At 39.7% G+C, this 23,568-nt stretch overlaps 1 protein-coding gene and 1 long non-coding RNA gene across 4 annotated transcripts in view; one reads left to right on the top strand and one right to left on the bottom strand.

The window, feature by feature from the left end:
- LOC101743773 (hemicentin-2) overlaps nucleotides 1-23,568 on the bottom strand; it is a 110,307-nt gene that overhangs the window by 73,283 nt on the left and 13,456 nt on the right. For both annotated transcript variants that reach the window (XM_004924052.5, XM_021346616.3), the window contains exon 2: nucleotides 16,915-17,365. In XM_004924052.5, coding sequence (XP_004924109.2) covers nucleotides 16,915-16,999 — 85 coding nt within the window. In that variant the 5' untranslated portion in view covers nucleotides 17,000-17,365. The remainder of the gene's footprint in view (nucleotides 1-16,914; nucleotides 17,366-23,568) is intronic.
- LOC110384864 (uncharacterized) lies at nucleotides 1,258-12,957 on the top strand. 2 transcript variants are annotated; one of them, XR_009976740.1, is made up of 3 exons: nucleotides 1,258-1,409; nucleotides 1,906-2,052; nucleotides 12,278-12,957. It is a non-coding gene; the product is annotated as an uncharacterized LOC110384864 (long non-coding RNA). The 2 variants fall into 2 exon arrangements; XR_002430236.3 differs by having other exon boundaries at nucleotides 1,258-1,412.

Here is a 23,568-nt window from a genome sequence, read left to right as displayed (position 1 = left end):
TCATTATTATTCTATCTACGAGTAATAGCTCTTTTTTATAATAATGAAAAAATTATAATGAAGACAATAATGAAAAAGAATTGCTAATTAAAGGTTGACATTAATTTATTTTTTGTGGACGTTTAGGTGCCACGTAGGAGGCGTGATAAGCGTACAGACTCTAAACTTTAGCTATGTTAATAAAATAAATAAGTGCGCTTTTTTTTCCTACCTATGCTGATAGCCTTGAGAGGCTATTTCAGCTTCGCCCTAATATGTAGCTGAGCTCACGGGGCGCAAACCGGAGTGTTGCTAACACTGGCCCTAACAAAAGCAGTGCTTCGCAGAATCTACCACCGAATCGGAAACGCGACTCACTAAGAAGATCCGGCGAGAAACTCAGTGGGCTTTGTCTATGGGTTAATTTGCTCGTCGAACCCTTCGTGCGACGGGTTCGACGAGGACGGTGATCGGTGCTTGTGGTTCCTAAAAGCACCGTTAATGGATCGGGAGTATCCGTAATGACCTGTTTAGGGCCGATTTTCAATATAAATAGTAGTAAATCTATGCGTATCTCTTTGGTGTCTTTTAATTGTCTAGACGTGGTCAGCACCAGACTGGCCATAGACTTATTACGTGTAAATCTCTCAAGTCGCAAGTTAGCTGACTAAGCTGCCCCGTTACTTATTGGTTACCAAAGCCCATAGAAGTTACAAGATGACCCACCTCCTCTTTTGTATACACTGTCTTGTATTCAAAAACCTTAAACATTCTAATTAGCTACTTAGCGAACATATTTCTTGTTAATAGATCGTCTATACTAATATTATAAAGAGATTAGATTTGTTTGTTTGTTTGTTTCGAATAGGCTCCAAAACTACTGGACCGATTTGAAAAATTCTTTTTCCATTAGAAGCCGACATTGTCCCTGATGAACATAGGCTACTTTTTTTATTTTATTTTTTGGTTTCATGTGTGTTTTAATGTTTCCGAAGCGAAGCGAGGGCGGGTCGCTAGTTTATTATAACTAACGATAGTTCCAAACCTCGAGTACTTCGTCGCAAGCGACGGGTTCGACGAGGACGGTGACCGGAAAATGCGCGCCCAGCACTACTATTCTACTTATTTATTTGAACCACAACATTACGTATTTGGACACGAAAATTATCGGCCATAAACATAAATCACCATAAACTTCTTTTGTTAATTTTGTTTATGTTTATAATAAACACGTGCTGGAGCGTTTCCCATGGTTACGTCACTCATTAAACACGTTATTCGGTCGTCGCGTTCCAGTTTATCCGATGGCATATGTTGATTAGCCGGGTCGTTTAGCTAACCATTGATTACTGACCATAAAACTAGTGATATCATCCATTTACGGTGTAAATGTGGAAACAATTCAAATTGCACGCGTTTTTGAAAACAAGGTTGTACGTATAAAAGTCGTTTTGTACATATGTGTTCTATTTTTGGTGATAAGTCCATAGACATCTACAGTAAGTAAATGCCGCTACACACATGGAGACACGAGTTCTAAGGTCTTAGTATAGTTACAACGGTTACCCCACCCTTCAAACCGAAACGCATTACTGCTTCACGGCAGAAATGGGCGGGGTGATACCTACACGTGCGGACTCACAAGAGGTCCTACCACCATTAATTACGCAAATTATGATATGCAGGTTTGATTTTTATTACACGATGCTATTCCTTCACCGTGGAAATCAATAGTGAACATTTGTTAAGTACGTATTTCATTAGAAAAATTGGTACCCGCCTGCAGGATTCGAACACCGTTGCATCGCTTGATACGAATGCACCGGACGCCTTATTCTTTAGGCCACGATGACTTCAATATAATTATTATTAATAATAATAATAATAATATAAATATATAATTCAGGTGTTTCTTTTTATTTCCAGCTTGAAATATAAGAGACACGTCTTAAAATCAGCGGCGTCTTGTGATCAATGTAACATGATATTTAATATTCACAAAATCCATTCGAGATCACCATAGGATAATGGTCGAATTTGGCAAAACATTGGTACTCACCGCATACACTACTGGTGAGTACATTTAACCACTTATTGTACAGGTTTCTACAAAAACAATTATCCCTGTTCCACAAGCATAACTGAAGGTTTATTTTCACAGCCGGCAAACGCAACTTTTGATAAAAGCACGCGTCTAGGCTTCAGACGTGAAAGTTTGTTTCTTTGTAACTTCAAAGAGCTCGTTTTTTTAAGGTCAAGCACCAAAGTTTTGTAATTAGTTTATTTCCGTCTGGATCGTGTCGATCCGGTCACTACACAAATACGGAATTCGGATTTGAAGACGTCATAAAGTTTAAACGGCTTGCTGTGTTCAATTCGCACGAGGCGAAGGAGCCAGGATTAAAATCCTTCAGTTTCAAGTAACCTAATACATCTCGATTAATGACTTCCGCGATAAAGGATCGTCGCCCGAACACCACTGCAAAGTAATGAAGACTTCAAACAGGGTGCCAGCAATTACGTTGTACTGACCATTAAAAGGCCATGAAAAAGAAGTTTCGCACATGTATATTGACAAAAAAGAGGCCAACAAGAATAGCTTACACGCAGTATACCTATCCAACGAGATTCAATCTGCATGCAAGCGCTATTTTAGTACTTACACCACGTTCCTACAAGTACAAATGAGTGCCAGCATGGTATAAATGTAAATTTAAGTGAATAACATGTTTAGTGTACAGGGGTTCCGGGATAAAGACACGGTATTACGTCAAAAGTGCTGAGCGCCGTGAATCGAGTTAGCGGGATACGTTTCCAATAAACCAGAGCAAAACGTGAAGCTCTCCCCGGACCGGACAGGGAAAAATCCTTTCAAAATTGTACCACAAAAATATGACAGCCGAAAAGCGCTGCAAATAAGCACAGCTTCGGGTTGTAGTTGTAGACGAGCTTTCTTTGTATTTCAGGAAGCACATAGCACAAATTATGGTTGGAAACGTTTCGGTAATTTGCTGTCCCAGAAAATAAATACCAGGCGCTAGCGTGATCCATGTGCGTATTACAATTACGAAGGGATTCTTTTGAAACAGTCTTAATGTGAAAAGGTCTAAATGTGAAAAGGTCTAAATGTAAAAAGTTCTAAATGTGAAAAGGTCTAAATGTAAAAAGGTCTAAATGTAAAAAGTTCTAAATGTGAAAAGGTCTAAATGTAAAAAGGTCTAAATATAAAAAGGTCTAAACGTGAAAAGTTCTAATGTGAAAAGGTCTAAATGTAATAAGTTCCAAATGTGAAAAGGTCTAATGTAAAAAGGTCTAAAAGCAAAAAGGTCTAAATGTAAAAATGTCTAAATGTAAAAAGTTCCAAATGTGAAAAGGTCTAATGTAAAAACGTCTAAATGCAAAAAGGTCTAAATGTAAAAAGGTCTAAATAAAAAGAGGCTTTTAACAAGTAAATCGTGAACTCGAAGCCTTTTTGTAATCGTTCCGTATCGTTTAAAACAATGGAGAGAGTGCGAGCACTACGCAACGCGTTATTAGATCATAGCTCGCGCTGCGGCAAAGGAGCCTTATATTTTATGAACGCGACGTGTACTGTGTTACTGTGTAGACAATAACGCTGCCGAATTACAAGAATCCGTGCGTACATGTGATAGATAATGGAAACGCGCTCGGATAGTCGAAGGTCGGTTTGTAAATTTTGAGCGTATCGGAGGCTTCGATCTTGGGAGCCAATTTCGATGGGCGCTGATGTTCACATTGTATTGTAGTAATCGATTTGATTCTACGAGTGTTTTTACGCAAATAGTTTTAGAGAACCGTTCCTTAATAATAAAAAAAAAACTAAATATGTTCATTTCATTAAAACCGTGCGTTGTAAGGAATTTAGTACAAGACAGTTTTTCATTAATTTGATACACAATATTAAAATTTAATATAGTAAATTCTGTGGAATTTTTTTTTACTGCTTAAATGGGTGGACGATCTCACAGCCCACCTGGTGTTAAGTGGTTACTGGAGCCCACAGATATCTACAACGTAAATGCGTCACCCACCTTGAGATGTAAGTTCTAAGGTTTCAGTACTTACTGCTTCACGGCAGAAATAGGCGGGGTGGTCGTACCTACCCGTGCGGACTCACAAGAGGTCCTACCACCAGATGTCTATGGGCTCCGGTAACCACTTAAACATTAGTTCGTCCACCCATTTAAATAATATAAAAAATCGTGGTAACTATATCTATATATGATAAACAAGTAATACTGCTAATCCGATTCACAAAACACAAAATGTTAATAACTATCAGCATTACGATTTCTCGTCGTTGGAACATCGTTACGCCCACAACAAGCGACTTGGTACGTGATAAAAATAAAGGATTTTTTTTTTCTCATTTTGACGGCTTGTATCATTTTGGCTATGAGGCTTACGCATTTGAAAAGCTCTATCTAACCATGGCCAACAAAATTGGAATCCGATAGATATTCCGATAGAGGCACCCGTCACGTGCGGACGTGCTCATCGTCCACTCGATCGCCCGGTCTTTGTTCGCCCGGCTTTTGTTAGCCCGGCCATTGTTCGCGCGGCCTGTGTTTGTGGTACATCTGCCGACTAAGTGCTCTTTCTGGAAGTTTTTATTTGTTTTGTTTCCTTTTGTTGTTTCTGTGTTCGTGGTACATCTGCCGACAAAGTGGTTTCCTGCAAGTATTTATTTGTTTTGTTTCTTTTCGTAATTTCTGTTTTGTTGTGCTTTTTCTTTGTCCTGTAGTAATCGCGCCGCATTGCCACCTGTGTTCAATAGAACCGCTCAGGTCCGAGTAGTTGGGGCCTCGCCGCAAGGCGAGTGTTTTCAAGACCCGGGGCCGCCCCACCTGGGTACTCAGCGATCATGGACGCTGTATTCGCGGAATTCCTCCGACTTCGCCACCCACAGCTCGCCTCGGAGTTTTTGGCCTTCAAGGCCAATCACACTGCGAGCCCTCTCGAGGACTCCGCCGCGCTCGCTGCTCCTGCGTCGCCTGTACCTGCGTGCAGAGCTTCTGCATTGAGCACCGCAGCCTCTGTCGTGCCTGCCGCTCCCGTGTCGCCTATACTGGCGAGAAAAGCTGCTGCGTCGTCCGCCGTGACCATCGTTTCAGCTGAGCGATCATCCGCGGCCTCCGTCGCGCCCTCTAAAACACCTACACTTGCTCGTAGGTCGCCTGCACCCGCCTCCTCGTGCTCCGACTCTGACTCGGACATGGAGGTCGACCTCGCCCCCGCCTCATCGACGGATGGATTCACCCTGGTACAGAAGGGTAAGAAGCGTGCCGCGGAGTCTCGAGCTCCCGCGGCCGCTAAAATTAGCAAAGCCGTGAACGCGTCGCGCCCCCGCCCTCAGACTCCCGTTGCGCCCCCAGCCCGTGCCACTCCGTCGCCGCGTCCGGTGGCACAAAATAAAACCCAGACCCCTCCCCCGGTTATCCTTCAGGAGAAGGCAGCTTGGGATCGAGTTTGCCTGGCCCTTAAGGCCAAAAATATAAATTTCACGAATGCCCGTAACCTCGCGAACGGCATTCAAATTAAGGTTCAAACACCCGACGACCATAGGGCCCTCTCTTCTTACCTCCGTAAGGAGCGTATAAGTTTCCATACGTATACGCTCCAGGAGGAGCGCGAACTCCGCGTTGTAATACGCGGAATCCCTAAAGAGTTAGATGTAGAGCTCGTAAAAGCCGACCTGTTAGAACAAGGCCTACCAGTGAATTCTGTGCACCGTATGCACACCGGTCGCGGTAGGGAGCCATATAATATGGTTCTAGTCGCTCTCCAGCCTACCCCCGAGGGTAAGAAAATCTTTAACACACAGACCGTCTGTAGGCTCTCTGGTATCGCTGTCGAAGCCCCCCATAAAAAAGGCACTCCTAGCCAGTGCCATAACTGTCAATTGTACGGGCACTCTTCCCGTAACTGTCACGCGCGCCCCCGATGTGTTAAGTGTTTGGGCGATCACGCCACGGCCCTCTGCGCTCGCGACCAAAAAACCGCGACGGAACCGCCTAGCTGCGTCCTGTGTCGAACACAGGGTCACCCCGCGAATTACCGTGGTTGCCCCCGAGCCCCTAAAATAAATCGCCGCGTCGCCCGCCAAAACCGCCTCCGAGCTTCCGGCCCAGACATCAAAGCCTCGGCACCCTCTGCGTCGCAGGCTAAGCCAGCGTTCGTTCCGGCGGCGGTGCCCAGTGTCTCGGCCTGGGCAAAACCGCTGCCGTACACGAACACGGCTACAACTCCCTCCTCCGCGATTCGTCCCGCCCCCGCGACCCGTCCCTCTCCCGCGACCTGCCCTCCGACCGCGTCCGACAATCTCGCTTTAGCGATCGACTTCTTTCAGTCGATCAACTTTGAGCGCGTTAACGCTTTGGGCGACGCCATTCGTGCTGCCTCCACTGCACAACACTTTATCGCCGTTGTGCAGGAATACGCCGACGTATACGCGTCATTAAATACGTACGTCCTCCCCTCACTCCGCCGGTAATCAATGGCGTATATAAGTAGAATAAAGCCCCTATCCGTAACGATAGGATTTTTTAACGCTTACGGTCTCGCAAATCAACGTGATCAGGTTTCTGACTTTTTGCGTGACCACCAAATTGATATCTTTTTAGTGCAGGAGACCCTACTTAAGCCCGCGCGCCGTGACCCTAAAATCGCGAACTATAACATGGTCAGGAACGACAGGCTCTCTGCCCGTGGTGGTGGTACCGTCATTTACTATAGAAGAGCCCTGCATTGCGTCCCGCTCGATCCTCCCGCGCTCGCTAATATCGAAGCATCAGTGTGCCGAATCTCAATGACGGGACACGCGCCGATCGTTATCGCGTCCGTTTATCTTCCACCGGATAAGATCGTTCTAAGCAGTGATATCGAGGCGCTGCTCGGTATGGGGAGCTCTGTCATTCTGGCGGGCGACCTAAATTGTAAACACATCAGGTGGAACTCACACACCACAACCCCGAATGGCAGGCGGCTTGACGCGTTAGTCGATGATCTCGCCTTCGATATCGTCGCTCCGCTAACCCCGACTCACTACCCGCTAAATATCGCGCATCGCCCGGATATACTCGACATAGCGTTATTAAAAAACGTAACTCTGCGCTTACACTCGATCGAAGTAGTTTCAGAGTTAGATTCAGACCACCGTCCCGTCGTTATGAAGCTCGGTCGCGCTCCCGATTCCGTTCCCGTCACGAGGACTGTGGTGGATTGGCACACGCTGGGCATCAGCCTGGCTGAATCTGATCCACCATCGCTCCCGCTTAACCCGGACTCTATCCCGTCTCCTCAGGATACCGCTGAAGCCATAGACATCTTAACGTCACACATCACCTCGACATTAGATAGGTCATCGAAACAAGTTGTAGCGGAGGACTTCCTTCACCGCTTCAAATTGTCCGACGATATTAGGGAACTCCTTAGAGCTAAGAACGCCTCGATACGCGCCTACGACAGGTATCCTACCGCGGAAAATCGTATTCGAATGCGTGCCCTACAACGCGACGTAAAGTCTCGCATCGCCGAAGTCCGAGATGCCAGATGGTCTGATTTCTTAGAAGGACTCGCGCCCTCCCAAAGGTCTTACTACCACTTAGCTCGTACTCTCAAATCGGATACGGTAGTAAGTATGCCCCCCCTCGTAGGCCCCTCAGGCCGACTCGCGGCGTTCGATGATGACGAAAAAGCAGAGCTGCTGGCCGATACATTGCAAACCCAGTGCACGCCCAGCACTCAATCCGTGGACCCTGTTCATGTAGAATTAGTAGACAGTGAGGTAGAACGCAGAGCCTCCTTGCCACCCTCTGATGCGTTACCACCCGTCACCCCGATGGAAGTTAAAGACTTGATCAAAGACCTACGTCCTCGCAAGGCTCCCGGTTCCGACGGTATATCCAACCGCGTTATTAAACTTCTACCCGTCCAACTCATCGTGATGTTGGCATCTATTTTCAATGCCGCTATGGCGAACTGTATCTTTCCCGCGGTGTGGAAAGAAGCGGACGTTATCGGCATACATAAACCCGGTAAACCAAAAAATCATCCGACGAGCTACCGCCCGATTAGCCTCCTCATGTCTCTAGGCAAACTGTATGAGCGTCTGCTCTACAAACGCCTCAGAGACTTCGTCTCATCCAAGGGCATTCTTATCGATGAACAATTCGGATTCCGTACAAATCACTCATGCGTTCAACAGGTGCACCGCCTCACGGAGCACATTCTTGTGGGGCTTAATCGACCAAAACCGTTATACACGGGAGCTCTCTTCTTCGACGTCGCAAAAGCGTTCGACAAAGTCTGGCACAATGGTTTGATTTTCAAACTATTCAACATGGGCGTGCCGGATAGTCTCGTGCTCATCATACGGGACTTCTTGTCGAACCGCTCTTTTCGATATCGAGTCGAGGGAACCCGCTCCTCCCCACGACCTCTCACAGCTGGAGTCCCGCAAGGCTCTGTCCTCTCACCCCTCCTATTTAGCTTATTCGTCAACGATGTTCCCCGGTCGCCGCCGACCCATTTAGCTTTATTCGCCGACGACACGACTGTTTACTATTCTAGTAGAAATAAGTCCCTAATCGCGAAGAAGCTTCAGAGCGCAGCCCTAGCCCTAGGACAGTGGTTCCGAAAATGGCGCATAGACATCAACCCAGCGAAAAGTACTGCGGTGCTATTTCAGAGGGGAAGCTCCACACGGATTTCCTCCCGGATTAGGAGGAGGAATCTCACACCCCCGATTACTCTCTTTAGACAACCCATACCCTGGGCCAGGAAGGTCAAGTACCTGGGCGTTACCCTGGATGCATCGATGACATTCCGCCCGCATATAAAATCAGTCCGTGACCGTGCCGCGTTTATTCTCGGTAGACTCTACCCCATGATCTGTAAGCGGAGTAAAATGTCCCTTCGGAACAAGGTGACACTTTACAAAACTTGCATAAGGCCCGTCATGACTTACGCGAGTGTGGTGTTCGCTCACGCGGCCCGCACACACATAGACACCCTCCAATCCCTACAATCCCGCTTTTGCAGGTTAGCTGTCGGGGCTCCGTGGTTCGTGAGGAACGTTGACCTACACGACGACCTGGGCCTCGAATCAATTCGGAAATACATGAAGTCAGCGTCGGAACGATACTTCGATAAGGCTATGCGTCATGATAATCGCCTTATCGTTGCCGCCGCTGACTACTCCCCGAATCCTGATCATGCAGGAGCCAGTCACCGTCGACGCCCTAGACACGTCCTTACGGATCCATCAGATCCAATAACCTTTGCATTAGATGCCTTCAGCTCTAATACTAGGGGCAGGCTTAGGGACCCCGGTAACCGTACTCGTCGAACTCGACAAAGAGGTCGACGTGCAACCTAACCCATGCATCAGCCCGCTGAGTTTCTCGCCGGATCTTCTCAGCGGGTCGCGATTCCGATCCGGTAGTAGATTCATTCGCGAAACAATTGCTCTTGAGTTGTTAGGTCTCCTTCGGAGGCGCTCGGGCAGTTGTTAGCAAATCCCACCCCTCTTGGCTGAGCCTTTGCTCGCCCACCTGTCCTGGTGAAACTGGAAAGGCCTTCGGGCCACCAGTAAACTTTCAATCATAAAAAAAAAAAAAAAAAAAAAAAAAAAAAAAAAAAAAAAAAAAAAATTGGAATCATAAATATTTGAGATTACAAGCTCGGAATGGATATAAGCGATACTTTTGTTTTGATATGTTAGGTTATGGTGAGATATATGTTTTGTTACACTTCTTTGATAGAGACTGCGGCAAATTCAGATTATAATTGCAACCGGATAGACTTCTGAAATTGAATACTTATAATTATTTACACCAGGCTAGTTAGTGCATATTGTGCCCCGCCACAAGTAATTACCACTACCGCGCCTATTTCTATAGTGAAGTAATATTTTTTTATTTTTTTCTATTGCCCTTGTAAGTAGACGAGCATACGGCCCACCTGATGGTGAATGGTTACCGTCGCCCATGGACTTCAGCAATGCCAGGGGCAGAACCAAGCCGCTGCCTACCGACTCTGAGCCTAACTATATTTATTTATTGAGATAACTGAAAGCTCAAATATGCCTTAATATAATTATTGTTATAATCCAAAAAATACTTATATCTAACAAGACCAAAAATAGGTATCTTTGACACAACACATTTATAACCTAATAGATAATGTACCTACATCAAAAGTTACTTACTGCGGCTAGATATTGAACCCAAACGAGACGATCGGTGACAAACAATTGATAATAAGCAAAATATTTATTAAAAAATACACCATAAAAACATCAAAGCTCGAAAACATAGCGGCTGATACAAAATCGTCGGTCAGTTTCTGTCTAAATCAAGAAATTCTATTTATAAACTGTGCTCCCCCATCAAAACTGTCCTGAATCCCGAAACGTTCTCAGCGACATTACATATTTAGAGATCGGCATAACTTGGCGTCGTTCCAAGGATCAAAATGACGAAATTAACCATTGCCCTAAGCGCCGGATAGTATACAACCGGTAATAAAGTGCGTCACAGAAATGGAATTGCACACTACTGGTAAGGAGTTGTGATATCATACAATGCCATATTCCTACTAAGAAGTAATTTTGTTCCAGCTTAAAAAGAAAGTAGTCACTTCGATGTTCTTTGCTGCATTGACAGAAAAAAATTGGCAGTAGCATTGTGACATGCATAACAATGGTGGACTGGAATCGCGTCTGCCTCACATTGTAAGAGAAACACAGTCTTATGAACAACCATGACAACCATGAGAAGATCACGGTATTCATTTAACTGAAATAACAAATGTTCAAAGGTCACTCATGCAGGATGGTGGAAATTAGAACATTGGAAATATTGGAACACCGGAAATGCCTAGAGAGAGAGAGAGAGAGAGAGAGAGAGAGAGAGAGAGAGATCATGATCTCGTTTCATAATATACCTGAAATATTTGAGATGATCTCATCATTTCTACCATGGCACCGCTCGCCATTGCTGTTCGAGAGTAGAGTTCATCTATAACATTTTTTTAGAGATTTCTTCCACGTATCATGTAACTTTGGATTGATCTTCCCTCCTTGGTGTTACTTGAATTTTAACAGTTGAACATCTGTTTCAACTCAGTGAACGTATGTAGCTGTGCGCAGCTACTAATGACTTATTAATTACTAATTATTATTGTTAATTATTTATTAATAACCATTTCAAGTAAGATCGAATTACATTAATAGTTATAGCGGCTGCCATCGTAGAACACTAGAAGTCTGCACAAATCTGAATCGTCTTAAAAGCATTTTAATGATAGACTTGCAAACACAATTTCCGAATGACTACATTCTGATGATGAATCTACCGAACAAAAATACTTAATCGGTTGACTAATCTCTTTGTCACTACCCTCAAGTAGCAAGTATACAGTAGCTATTTAGCTTCGCTGGTGAAAGTTTGCATGCATTGTTTGTAATGGCAGATTATTGAAAAGGTCCTTCGCATATAAATGTAGACCAGCAACACCGACCACCTGAGCAAATTTCATATTTTTTTGTTGGAGACATTTTCTATGGAGTCGCTAGCAAACTGCGAATACCACGATCTTTTCGTTTTTCTTTACATGTGTTAAACTCCTTAGAGCATTTGGACATTTAAAAAATATATGCTAATGAATCTAATTAAAAAAAAACAACAGTAAGCAACTTTATTATGTCACTTAATAACTTATAACGTAGAAATTTTGACACCATTAACTTGATTTACTTTACGTTGACATGTTTAGAAGGGGTAAAATTTAAATTTAAAGATTCTGTCGTTCATACTTTCACAGCGCTCAGTACAAACAGCTTAGGCTAGTATAAAGTAATTATAAATAACTGAATACATACATTATTATTACTAATTCTTGATATTTAACAAAAACACAATAATATGAACAAAAACACAAGATTATAAAAATAGGTCAATCACCCATATTATGCAACGAAAAACAGAACGTGACTCTATCCTAATTTGAACACAGAGTATGTCTGTCTGTCTGACTAAAGTGTCAAATTATTTTGTATGAAAATTTCGTAAAAACTACCGCAACTAAAAGGTTGCACAGGTTTCATATAAGCACTCTGACCGTACAAGTATCAAGGAAAGTTTCATTCCAGCTCATTAGTGATCAAGTGCTCTGAAAACTTCGACTTTCTGAAGGGCTTTGCAATGCAACGTTTTAATTTCTAGAATTTTGATATCTGTACAAATTTTCAATTTCCTTTTAAATTTGCTTAAAGATTTTGGTGAAGAAGTAAAAAAGAATACTATTCCTGATTTACGTCAGGAAAAACTCAAAGGAGGAGGGAATCCACAAGCGATAGTTTACTAGTAAACAAAAAGTCAACGACATACAAAAATGTCATCAGGGCTGAAGGAAACGAATTCTGGATGCATGCCAATTGACAGAATTAGACCTGTACACGTGGATAGAGCTTGTGCTGTTTTTATCTGACTTTTTTGACGTTTATCAGTGAACGAACGGTGAGGTGACGAAAATGAATGATGTTGCTCCACGGAAAGTATTTCGAAAGCCCCGAATATCTAAGATGCATTAAATTATAATGAGCACAAATATCGGAATAAAGACACCTAAGATGTTTATGGTTTATTTTCAAACTACATCAAAACTATCACACCATAACTTTTCTTATGTGGTATAGCAGTAAGATTTGCATATTTATTTTAATTATATACCCATATAATTGTTATTTTGATACTAACATTTTAAAATATATGATAACATAAGGAGTTATGTTTGAACTTCCTTCCAGAATCATTGTACTTCAAGTCGCTCACCGTTTTAAATTTTATAGACGTAACTAATGAACCAAATTTATGAAATCAGTTTTTTAAATAGTAGTGGCCATCTTAAAAGACAAGCCTTGCCCTATATAATAAAATATAATGTTATGATGTTTTGTTGACTTTTTCAAGAATTCTAGATTTATTGAATGAGAGATAACAAAAAGACTGGAAAATTACATTTTATTCAGAATTGTGGATTTGTGAATTCATTAATATTATTCCATAGATATTTTTTTACATAGTTTTTTATGTTGTTTTTTATGTTTTTTACATATTATCTTAAAGTAAACTTCAACAATCTTAAGCCCCCATAGACATCTAAATCTAACCTCCATCTCTGCTTTGTAGTGTTGAATTTCAGATTGCATCAATTCTTACCAACCAAACAACTGGCTAAGCCACAAAATCCCAAGCAGAAGCCAAATATATAACACAGGTATAACGAAAACAGATAAATCGCATAATATGAATCCAAGACCACACATGTGTTCTAAAACTAATCCAACTTGGACGCGAAATAGCTTGTTAACACTTGACAAATTGGTCATTGGTGTAGCGAACGGCTGTGCGAAAATCAAATAGGGTTATAACCTTTGGTTAGCTAAACATAGTACTCGCACCTGTCGCGTCTGTTTGCTCAGAAAGTGACAGAGTTATTGCAGCCCTGTTCTGTAGTCCAGGGCAGTTAGACGCAAATACAAACCAATAATAATTATCGGACAATAAAACAATACAATACTAATGGCTCGCCTTATGCTAGTCGCTATAATTAAAGGATTTGTTGATTTAAAAATTGTTAATTAGAATATATTTAAATTTAAATAAAAACGCCAGAACTAGACTAAAACACTGCCCATTCATTCCTCAACATGTCCTATCGGCCAGCATAGCCTATCGACATCACGGAAAAAGCCGATAGGCATCTTAAGGCACAAGTAAGTCTCAAATTAAAATAATATCCCACCGTTCATACCAGGACATATATATTATTCTAATTCATTCACTATTCGTGCGGGCTCACAAAATTTGTATCCCGGCAGTTCAGTTAGTATATTTTAAATTCTCGGCACTTGTTAATCCAAGCCATACATTCTTAAAGATATTAAGCAGTATGGTAACTAAGTATCAATAAAGTATTTTAATGTCCCAGATAAAGACTCTGCATCGAAACTGGGAGCCAAAGTAGCGTCTCAATGTAAGAAGAGACAGTAAGTACTATTACCAGAGTTTTGTGCGTGTAGCAAAAGCTTAGTGGTAGCTATCAAACATTTTTTAAGGCTTGTGTCAGCTTTTGCTGTAGATAAGCAAAATGGGCCACCCAGTTTTGAGTTGATGTCACAGCCCTAAATTCGAAATCTCAATTGTATAGCGTAACGGCAGTCCTTCATAGGAATGCTTGACGACGTAAATAAAGAAAAATAGAATGAGACCTTTGGGAATAAGAAACCAAGATCAAAAACCAATATAGTTTAGTAAGGTAGATTATCTTCATTCAAAATTCATTCTAGGTCACATTAAAGTTGCTATACCGTTTTCTCTTTATGATGTCCATAACAATACACTTGCAAGTTCTGTTCGCATTCAATGTGCTTTAGAGATAACTTATGAGCGATAATTCTCAATACTCGAGAGATTAAGATAAAATATCGGTGGTTCTCTGGGAATTTTAGGGAAGTTTGTGATTTGAGCACAAATTTACTGATTTGGTTCGTTGGGGTCCGATCATTGGCATATTCTGGAATGTTTGAGAACAGGTCACTCGCTATTTCGCCCGCTGTGTATAGTACTTTAAAATTTGTATCTTGCTCATAAAATCCTTCAACGCTAACACATTCTTGTGTGCGTTAGTACGTGACTGAACTCTTTCTGAAAGGCTGGATCGGTTTTGATAGAATTTATTCTGTGTTCCAATAGATTCGAGAATGATTTAGATTCACAATTTTGTTTACTAGAAAATGTATATTTACTTATTTATTTTATATAAAGAGTTTTTAATTTTTGTTCTTAAGACGTGTGTAGGTACACTGTGTGAGTCAGGACCACCAGTATTTTTTAAACGTTAAATTATAGCTCCAAATATTGTACAGTAATTAGTTGCCCAGTTGAAGTATTTGCAAAACAAGAGAACGTTACTTTTCGTGGCAGCAAAGACGTAAACACCAAAAGATCTGTAAAAGCAGTCACCGTACTAGGCACAAAAATATTTTCGCCTATAGGTTAACAACATCGACCCAGTAAAAAAGGAATCGATTAATGAACGATTATTTCATTAATTTATCTCCGGTTCATTACAACGTTTTCCGATCCTACATTTATTATCGGGATACGCTTTCAAGATAAAACGGAGGATGATTAATTGACACAGCGTAATTATCCCACAGGTGGGGGCGTTCTGTTTGTGGGGAAATCCCCTGTAACCGATTAAATTGTTATTGACACGTGTGACAAAATTGGCTCGGTATTGTTGGGTTCTGACCGGCAGCCATGTTTGGTAAAATATTGCACCCCAAATAAAATATTTTTAGTATGTGTTTGCTGATTAAAAATTGCCGGGACGAAAGGTCTAGGGATTCCACTCCAATCTGAAACCATATGAAATTTCTGAGAATTCTCCTATAAAACATTATTTTGACAAGTTAAAGGGTTGGCATTTCTACATAATTATTGTTCTATAATGTATTGCATAGTTCTATTTCGTACAGCACTAATGAAAATAGCTTTGTCACACTAATGTTATTGAAAAACATTTTTTTCTTAACTGGAAATTCGTTAACGGTGATGACGAATCCAACATCAAAATATAAATATAATTACAAACATTAGAGGCTACAGCGTGTATATTTGGAAATGTTTATAAAAAGTCTATAAATGGAATAAATAGGCTATTTTTGAAGTAGAGCCAACATTTCCCGAAATAGACGATCATAATTTCGAAGTTCAGTTTTGTTGTATCCTGTCATTTGTCACATGATCAAGGGTAATTGGCAATTAGTATTCTTAACAAACTGATTAATAATTAAATAGTAACTAATTAAATACGGTAGGCAGCGGCTTAGCTCTACTCCTGGCATTACTGACGTCCATGGGCGACGGTAACCACTCATCATCAAGTGGGTCGTAAACTCGTCTGCCTACAAGGAGAATAAAAAATTGTAATTGTTTTTTATTGCGTAGACTGGTGAACAAGTTTCGGCCCAAGTTTGGTATTAGGTAGGTACAAGGAGCCCATAAAAAACACAGCGTGAATACCATCAACCATTTTCAAACTTGAGGCTTATTATCTCAAATGTATAGCGATTATACAAATTATAACATTTAAGGGTTTGATTTTAATACAGGTTGTTATTAATCGTATAAATAAAAAACATGTGTAAAGTACATATTTCATAACAAAATAGTAGTCGCGTGCGGGATTTGAACATCGGTACAGTTGCATCGCTCGATGCGAGTATACCGAGCGTCTTATCCTTTAGGCCACGACCACAACAATGATATTGGTTATTTCGAAATTGAACTTTAAACGCGAAACATATAGTACAATATACTTTGTGACTTCGTTAATTGTATCTCTATTTCACTCTACGCTGGTAGTACTATTTCAAACATTATGAATTGGAATCATTGAAAATTCATGATGAATTTATTTATCTGCTTTTTTAGTTGCAATTATTTTCATAAGATCGCTTAAATTCTAGAATTTTTGTTTAATGCAAAATACGCCTCCGTGTTTCCTCTGTGCTATGTGCGCATGTGCTTCTACGAAATTTCTTAAAGTGGCACCTGTGATCTATTTAGCCTCTGTGATATCCATAGGCGATGGCAACTAACCACAAGGGGGTTGCCCACTGAGTTTCCCGCCGAATCTTCTCAACGGGACGCGTTGATCTGGTGGTAGATTCTGCGTAGCACTGCTCTTGCTAGGGCCAGTGTTAGCAACGCAACCTACAGGCTAAAGTTACGCTGACATAGCCTCTCAAGGTTTTATCAGCTTAGGTACGAAAAAAAAAAAAACAAGAGGGTACAAGTTAAGCTCTGCTTTCGTGACTACAGGAATAACAAAAATGCTCACGTGAATCAATTATCTCCAAGCTCGAGTCGATCAGTATTTGAAACGTCAAAATCCAGAGGCACACTTTAAAATTCAGCATTGCCATTTTTCACTAACACCACGCGTCCGTCGACACAGCACACGTGATAAAACTGCGACACTCATTGATTTCACCAAAATCCAAAAACTATATAGACATTGTTTCGCTCTTTATTCCCCGAAGGAATCTGCGTTTACGCAAATAAATTTAAATTTTACGTCTTCAACATCAAAGTTCGCATTCCTCCAACACCGTACTACTAAAACTCATTATTGAGCATCACAAAGACAATTCATAATTTTTAGACGGTTACTTTCGTGTCACTCATAACTGATGCTATTTTTGTGGTCACTCAAAAATTAATTGTCGCTGTTTCATTTTTTTTGGATGCTTTCCAATGCGTGCTATGAAGGCGCGGCATCCGGGCTACATCTGAAAACAAAATTAGATATTAATATAAATGTTTTATATCGTTTTAAGAATCAAGGGCGTTTCTAAAAATATTCAATTACTCATATGCTGAATAGCAATATTCAGCAACCAACATTCTTATTACACTTTGATATGCAATCGATTAATAACTTATTGGTTGGTTATCTTTATTTAATATTTATAAATACTATTAGACCCATATACATATACGCAGTTTTCAAACGTGTAACTATTTATTTCTATGTCAAAAGCATATGCTAAAGCGGTATATATACAGGGTGTCCCAGAAAGAATGGATAAGAATATTTTTTTTATGTTTAATTTTGAGTCCCCAATAGCTCTATTATGAGGTGTTTCAGGATTATCCATTCTTTCTGGGACACCCTGTATGACATAGAATATTCTAAAATGATTGAACAATAATAAAATACTTAATTGCGTTTTCTTTAAAATATTAAGAAAACAACGTTCAAAGCCTTCATTTTTTCTTTTAAATTATTATTTTACACAGTATTATTGAATTATGTAATACTGAACTTCTGTTTCTTCTCAATGACAGACGGTTGAGTGAATTTATCTAAGAAAAATATTTTTTTAAAAGCTAAAAAGTTTTTCTTTACACATAATATGTTATATTATTTAGTTTGGCGTCAATGTTCCTTTTATTTAAATTTAAATTTGGATAACAGAAAGAAAAAAGTCTCTTTAACTCGATAGCTCTTTCAAAATAGCCGTTTCTTAATGCAACAGTTGATAATTTATGGAGTCTCAGCATAAAGTATTGGAACGGACATGCTCGACTACACAGTCTAAGCGAGAACGATAATTTAGGACCGATGAATTTACGAAGATAGCAAGCATTACTGGCCGGGTCGATCGTGTGCGCACACCGACAACTAAACGATATTGTCGCGACAAGCACACAATTCTACGGAACTGTTTGGTCCACTGTGCTTCAAATTTCAATCGTGGCTTAAGCGTAACGGCCATCAAAGTCTAACGTCAAAAGCAGTGATGAATTTTGATCATAGTCTCAATGATTGAACCATAAAAGGAGTTTAAATTGTCTACGATTGACAAAATCCCAAGAAATTATAAGTATTTTTAATGTTTTTTCTTCATTTTGAAAGATTCATAGCACCATAGCACAAACAAAAGCTAGTTAAAAATATTACACACCAGCTGCTAGCTGACCCGGCAGACTTCGTAGTGCCTTAATCGATAAATAAAAGACCTAAACTTTTGGTATAAAATAAACTTAAAACAAACAAAAGGAATCCGTCCGGCGAGGGACACGTCAAAGGAAAAACAAAATTGTTTGTTTTTATATAATTCCGAGCATCTTCATATTTATCTACCTTTTAAATCTTCTCTGAACCTCTACAAATAATTAAAGACCAAAATTAACCAAATCGGTCCAGCCGTTCTCGAGTTTTAGCGAGACTAACGAACAGCAATTCATTTTTATGTATATAAAAGAAGAAGATAGATTTAAAATTAAATTTAATCGATATTTTTCAAAAATATTGTAATTTTGATCACTTACTGAATACTAATGGAGACTAAAATATCAAACATCTGCGTCGCCGTATCCGCTGGTAAGTATTATTATTTAGTTCCGTTCGAAAACGGACGCATCCTATTCATAAATTAATTGAATTAATTGTGTGTTTCGGAGACTAAATTAATATTTGAATGAGTTCCATGCTCATTAAGCTGAAATGCGCGGTGCTGAATTTGATTCTCGTTACAGTTGAATAAAATATATACTTAGTCTGGCCATAAATACCGTTAAAATTAAAAATAAACAAAATATTACATTTGAAATTGGAATCTGTCATTTATTATACTTAGTCTGCCCATAAATACTGTTACAATTAAAAATAAGCAAAATATTACATTTGAATTTGGAATCTGTCATTTTTATATGATTGCTCATTGAGTTTTCTCATTTTGGCGCCAATACATTGTACAATATTTTGCGATATTAAAATGGAGTGGGGTGATAAAGAGAACCGAATCGCTGTGATTGCATTACACAAAGTAGGTATGGAGCCAAATGCAATTTTGTAAGCTCTTCATACGCTTGGTATTAGTAAAATGTTTGTGTACCGGGCTATTAATAGGTGCAATGAGACCTCCTTTGCTTGTGACAGAAAAAGATCTGGCCGTCCACGTAGTGTTCGTACGAAAAAGGTGATCAAAGCAGTAAGGGAAAGAATTCGAAGAAATCCTGTCCGAAAGCAAAAGATTTTATCTCGGGAGATGAAGATAGCACCTAGAACCATGTCGCGTGTTTTAAAAGATGACTTAGGACTTGCAGCCTATAAGAGACGTACTGGTCATTTCTTAACTGATAATTTAAAAGAGAATAGGGTGGTAAAATCGAAACAACTACTGAAGCCGTACGCAAATGGAGGTCATAGAAAAATTGTGTTTACGGATGAGAAAATTTTTACAATTGAGCAACATTTTAACAAACAAAATGACCGTATTTATGCTCAAAGCTCTAAGGAAGCTTTACAATTAGTCGGCAGAGTGCAATGTGGGCACTATCCGACTTCAGTGATGGTTTGGTGGGGTATTAGCTATGAAGGAGTGACTGAGCCATACTTTTGTGAAAAAGGTATCAAAACATCGGCACAAGTGTATCAAGATACCATTCTTGAGAAGGTAGTGAAGCCCCTTAACAACACCATGTTCAATAATCAAGAATGGTCCTTCCAGCAAGACTCGGCGCCAGGTCATAAAGCTCGGTCTACGCAGTCTTGGTTGGAAACGAACGTTTCGGACTTCATCAGAGCTGAAGACTGACCGTCGTCTAGTCCCGATCTTAATCCGCTGGATTATGATTTATGGTCAGATTTAGAGAGTACGGCTTGCTCTAAGCGCCATGATAATTTGGAGTCCCTAAAACAATCCGTACGATTGGCAGTGAAAAGTTTCCCATGGAAAGAGTGCGTGCTTCTATTGATAACTGGTCTCAACGTTTAAAGGACTGTATTGCAGCCAATGGAGACCACTTCGAATAAGCTTTTTATACTTTAAATTGTTTTATATTTATGTATTAAACTAACACACTGTAAAAGTAATAAATGTTATTTGCAGTAGAAGTTTTTTTTCCTTTGTCACAGTATTTATGGCAAGACTAGGTACTTAACTAATGGGCTCCTTACATTTTAAGTTCGGGCATTGATTTTTTTTGACACAATGTTATTACTTCTATGAAATCATTTGTGAACATGTGTAGGCTTTGAAAGCTTGTAAAGTTCATTCAGTACGGTATTTAACAACAATGCAATATACAGATTTATTCCAGAAGCTTTAAATGCTAACGAGCTAGTAACTCCATATTTCCGTTTCGTGTTACTGCGCTTGGTATTCGCTTCGCTCTTGATATATTTTGAGTTATGAAATTTCATGGTACTCTATGCCTAGAAAAGTGGTAGCTTTTTCTCGGCACAGAGTAGTAGTCAATTTTTTGTAAGCCTTAATGCCAGAAAACTTAGTTTCAATCAACAGACAAACATCAACTGTTGTCTATAAATGCATTTTCTATAAATATTTTTGTCTATAAGAATGTAAGTACAATTGTGACCCAGTGGCCGGTATTGCATTGATTAGATCTTTGAAGATTGGATTTTCGAGCACATTCTATAATGTGGTCTTTGAAATTATCTGTTCTTTAAGCTTTAATCAATTGCTTAATGACACAAGTGATTGTGTTTGTACAATAGTACATACATATATATAGTTAGTATATACATATATTTAGTTGGCTGTCCGCTATCTGCTTCCAACGTATTCTCACTTACTTCGGCCACATCGCTCGTAGGGGCCCGAAAACTTAGAGAAGCTGATGGTAGTTGTTCAGGTTGATGGGAGAAAATCACGCGCGACGCTCACCTACCCGCTGGTCTAATCTGGTTAAGACACTCACCGGCCTGCCGATAACCGAGGCTATAAAGACCGCAGAGGACAGGAAGACGTGGGGAAGCATTGTGCATCGAGTGGTCCACATTTCAAATTAGACACGACCGTCAGCAATGAAGAGACCGACTCAGAAGAAGAAGAAGATATATAGTTGCTCATTTGATAGTTCGAATACTAATTCGCATATTATTTCGAACTATCAAATAAGCCAGTAATTATCTAGAAGAAATTTTCACAAGCGAACTCTCCTGGCAGGCTTTATCTCCCCAAAACAAAACAACTGTTAAGTTTTAATGCGAAACAAAATAATTCATGTATTCCCCTAAAACCTAAAACCCCGCCATTAAAAGATTATCCTTCGAAACGATTACAAGAAATTTGTTGACCTCCGACTCCATTTAGCTTAGCTCTGCTTTTTGGTTTTACATCTGGATTTACAATAAAACAACTTTATCCGTTCACATTGAAATGAACGTGAAATTTTAATTTAACAATTCCCCTAAATAGGAAAATGAAAAAAGGAAATAAAATCATTTCGTTTTTCCGTTTTCCGGTGCACGACTTAGAATTAACTTGATAACAGTCGATGGTGAACTTAAACAAGTAGCTAAACTTTAATTTCCACAATAGCCTAATAATTACCATTTGATTTGCCGAAAAATAATCGAAAAAAGGCTGGATAAAAATGCAATAAATGTCGCTAATTTTCGCGATAGCTTTCAAAGTTCTGGTTTTCGAAATAGGCCAATGTATCTCTGGCTATTTGAGTGAAGCATCAATTTATCACAGCCCGTAATGAGCATAATATTTTGAATACTGAACCCCTTATAGTATGAGGTTGAAGTTTGAAATGCACTACTATAAATAATAATCAAATCGTTTGGGATGTACATTTGGTAACGATGGTGGTGGAAATCTATACATATAAATAAAATTGGAGTGTCTGTTTTTAATATTGAAATAACCGCTTTTTACTACATGCATATTAATAAATATACGGTACATATACCAAAACAACATTTTTTTAAATTTTTGTCTGTCTGTCTGTCTGTCTGTTTGTTCCGGCTAATCTCTGGAACGGCTGGACCGATTTTGACGAGACTTCCACTGATCCAGCTGATGATATAAGGAGTAACTTAGGCTACTTTTTTGAGACTAGCTTCGCCCCGTGGCGTCACCCGCGTTACGACAATAGCCGTGGGTAACATCGCGGGACTCTGTTATCAATAATAATATTTTATGTTTCCGAAGCGAAGCGAGGGCGGGTCGCTAGTAACCAATATAAACACGCACTCAAACACCAATAAAATGTAATCTTTACATGTATTCAATTCTCGGAGTTGGAAATAAATAGAATAATTCTAATTAATATACAAAACACGCGAGGTCAAAGGGCAGAGGATCGTATAATTATAACAGCCGGTTCTGTTATTTCAACAAAGTAAATAAATACCCTAAGCTGAACCATAGCAACAAAGTCCTCGATTCAATTACATTGTTACCAAATTATTTTTCTGGAAACGTATGGAGAAGGATTGGTGCCATCGTCATCCACCGCTGTCAATAGAAGATGATCCGTGAACGCATCTGCGCAGATACAATAAAAAGGCTAATCAAAAATAAAATGGTAATAAAAATATGATCATTACTTTACAGAAAATACCAATTTTGGTTGTCCCATTGCAAATAGTCGCTTCTTTCACTTAGAGTAACGTTTCTGAAAGGATACACACACTATAGTATAAGTAATATATCGTGAAGCGGATCTATCGTAGATAAAATAAGTCTTACAAACATGCAATCATAGAGGACAATTAATAGGTACATAATATAGAAATAAAAGTGACATCTATATAGTAACGATATTGTAAAAGAGGATCAACTTATAAATCCATTTTACAAATAGCTGCTAACAAAATTATAGCCAAAAGATAAAGAAGTCTTTTTGGCGGGAACGGGAGGAACGAAGTTCTGTGAAATATTTTATTGTATTAATTTACCGTTTTTTTGGGTTTTAGTGTATAATAGCGGTGATTTATTAACTGTTTAGCATCTTTAAAAGTGCACAAATGTGGGAAAATGTAATGCCGCTAGCCGTAGTTTCTCGAGTTATTCCAAAAAATCCTCTGAAAAAGCCTCAGTCAATTTTACTGACACTTTATTTCTCGTTTCATTTCATTTTCTTCTAGTTAATTAAAAGCTCAAATTGATCAACTTCATCTTGTAGAAGGTAGTGGTTGTAGTTCTGCTTCTAACTGTATTAGGTAGGC

This window comes from Bombyx mori, chromosome 25 (genome assembly GCF_030269925.1).
Source record: "Bombyx mori chromosome 25, ASM3026992v2".
Lineage (NCBI taxonomy): Eukaryota > Metazoa > Arthropoda > Insecta > Lepidoptera > Bombycidae > Bombyx > Bombyx mori.
Note: the sequence above shows the minus strand (reverse complement) of the source record. Positions and strands in the feature narration are given on the sequence as shown.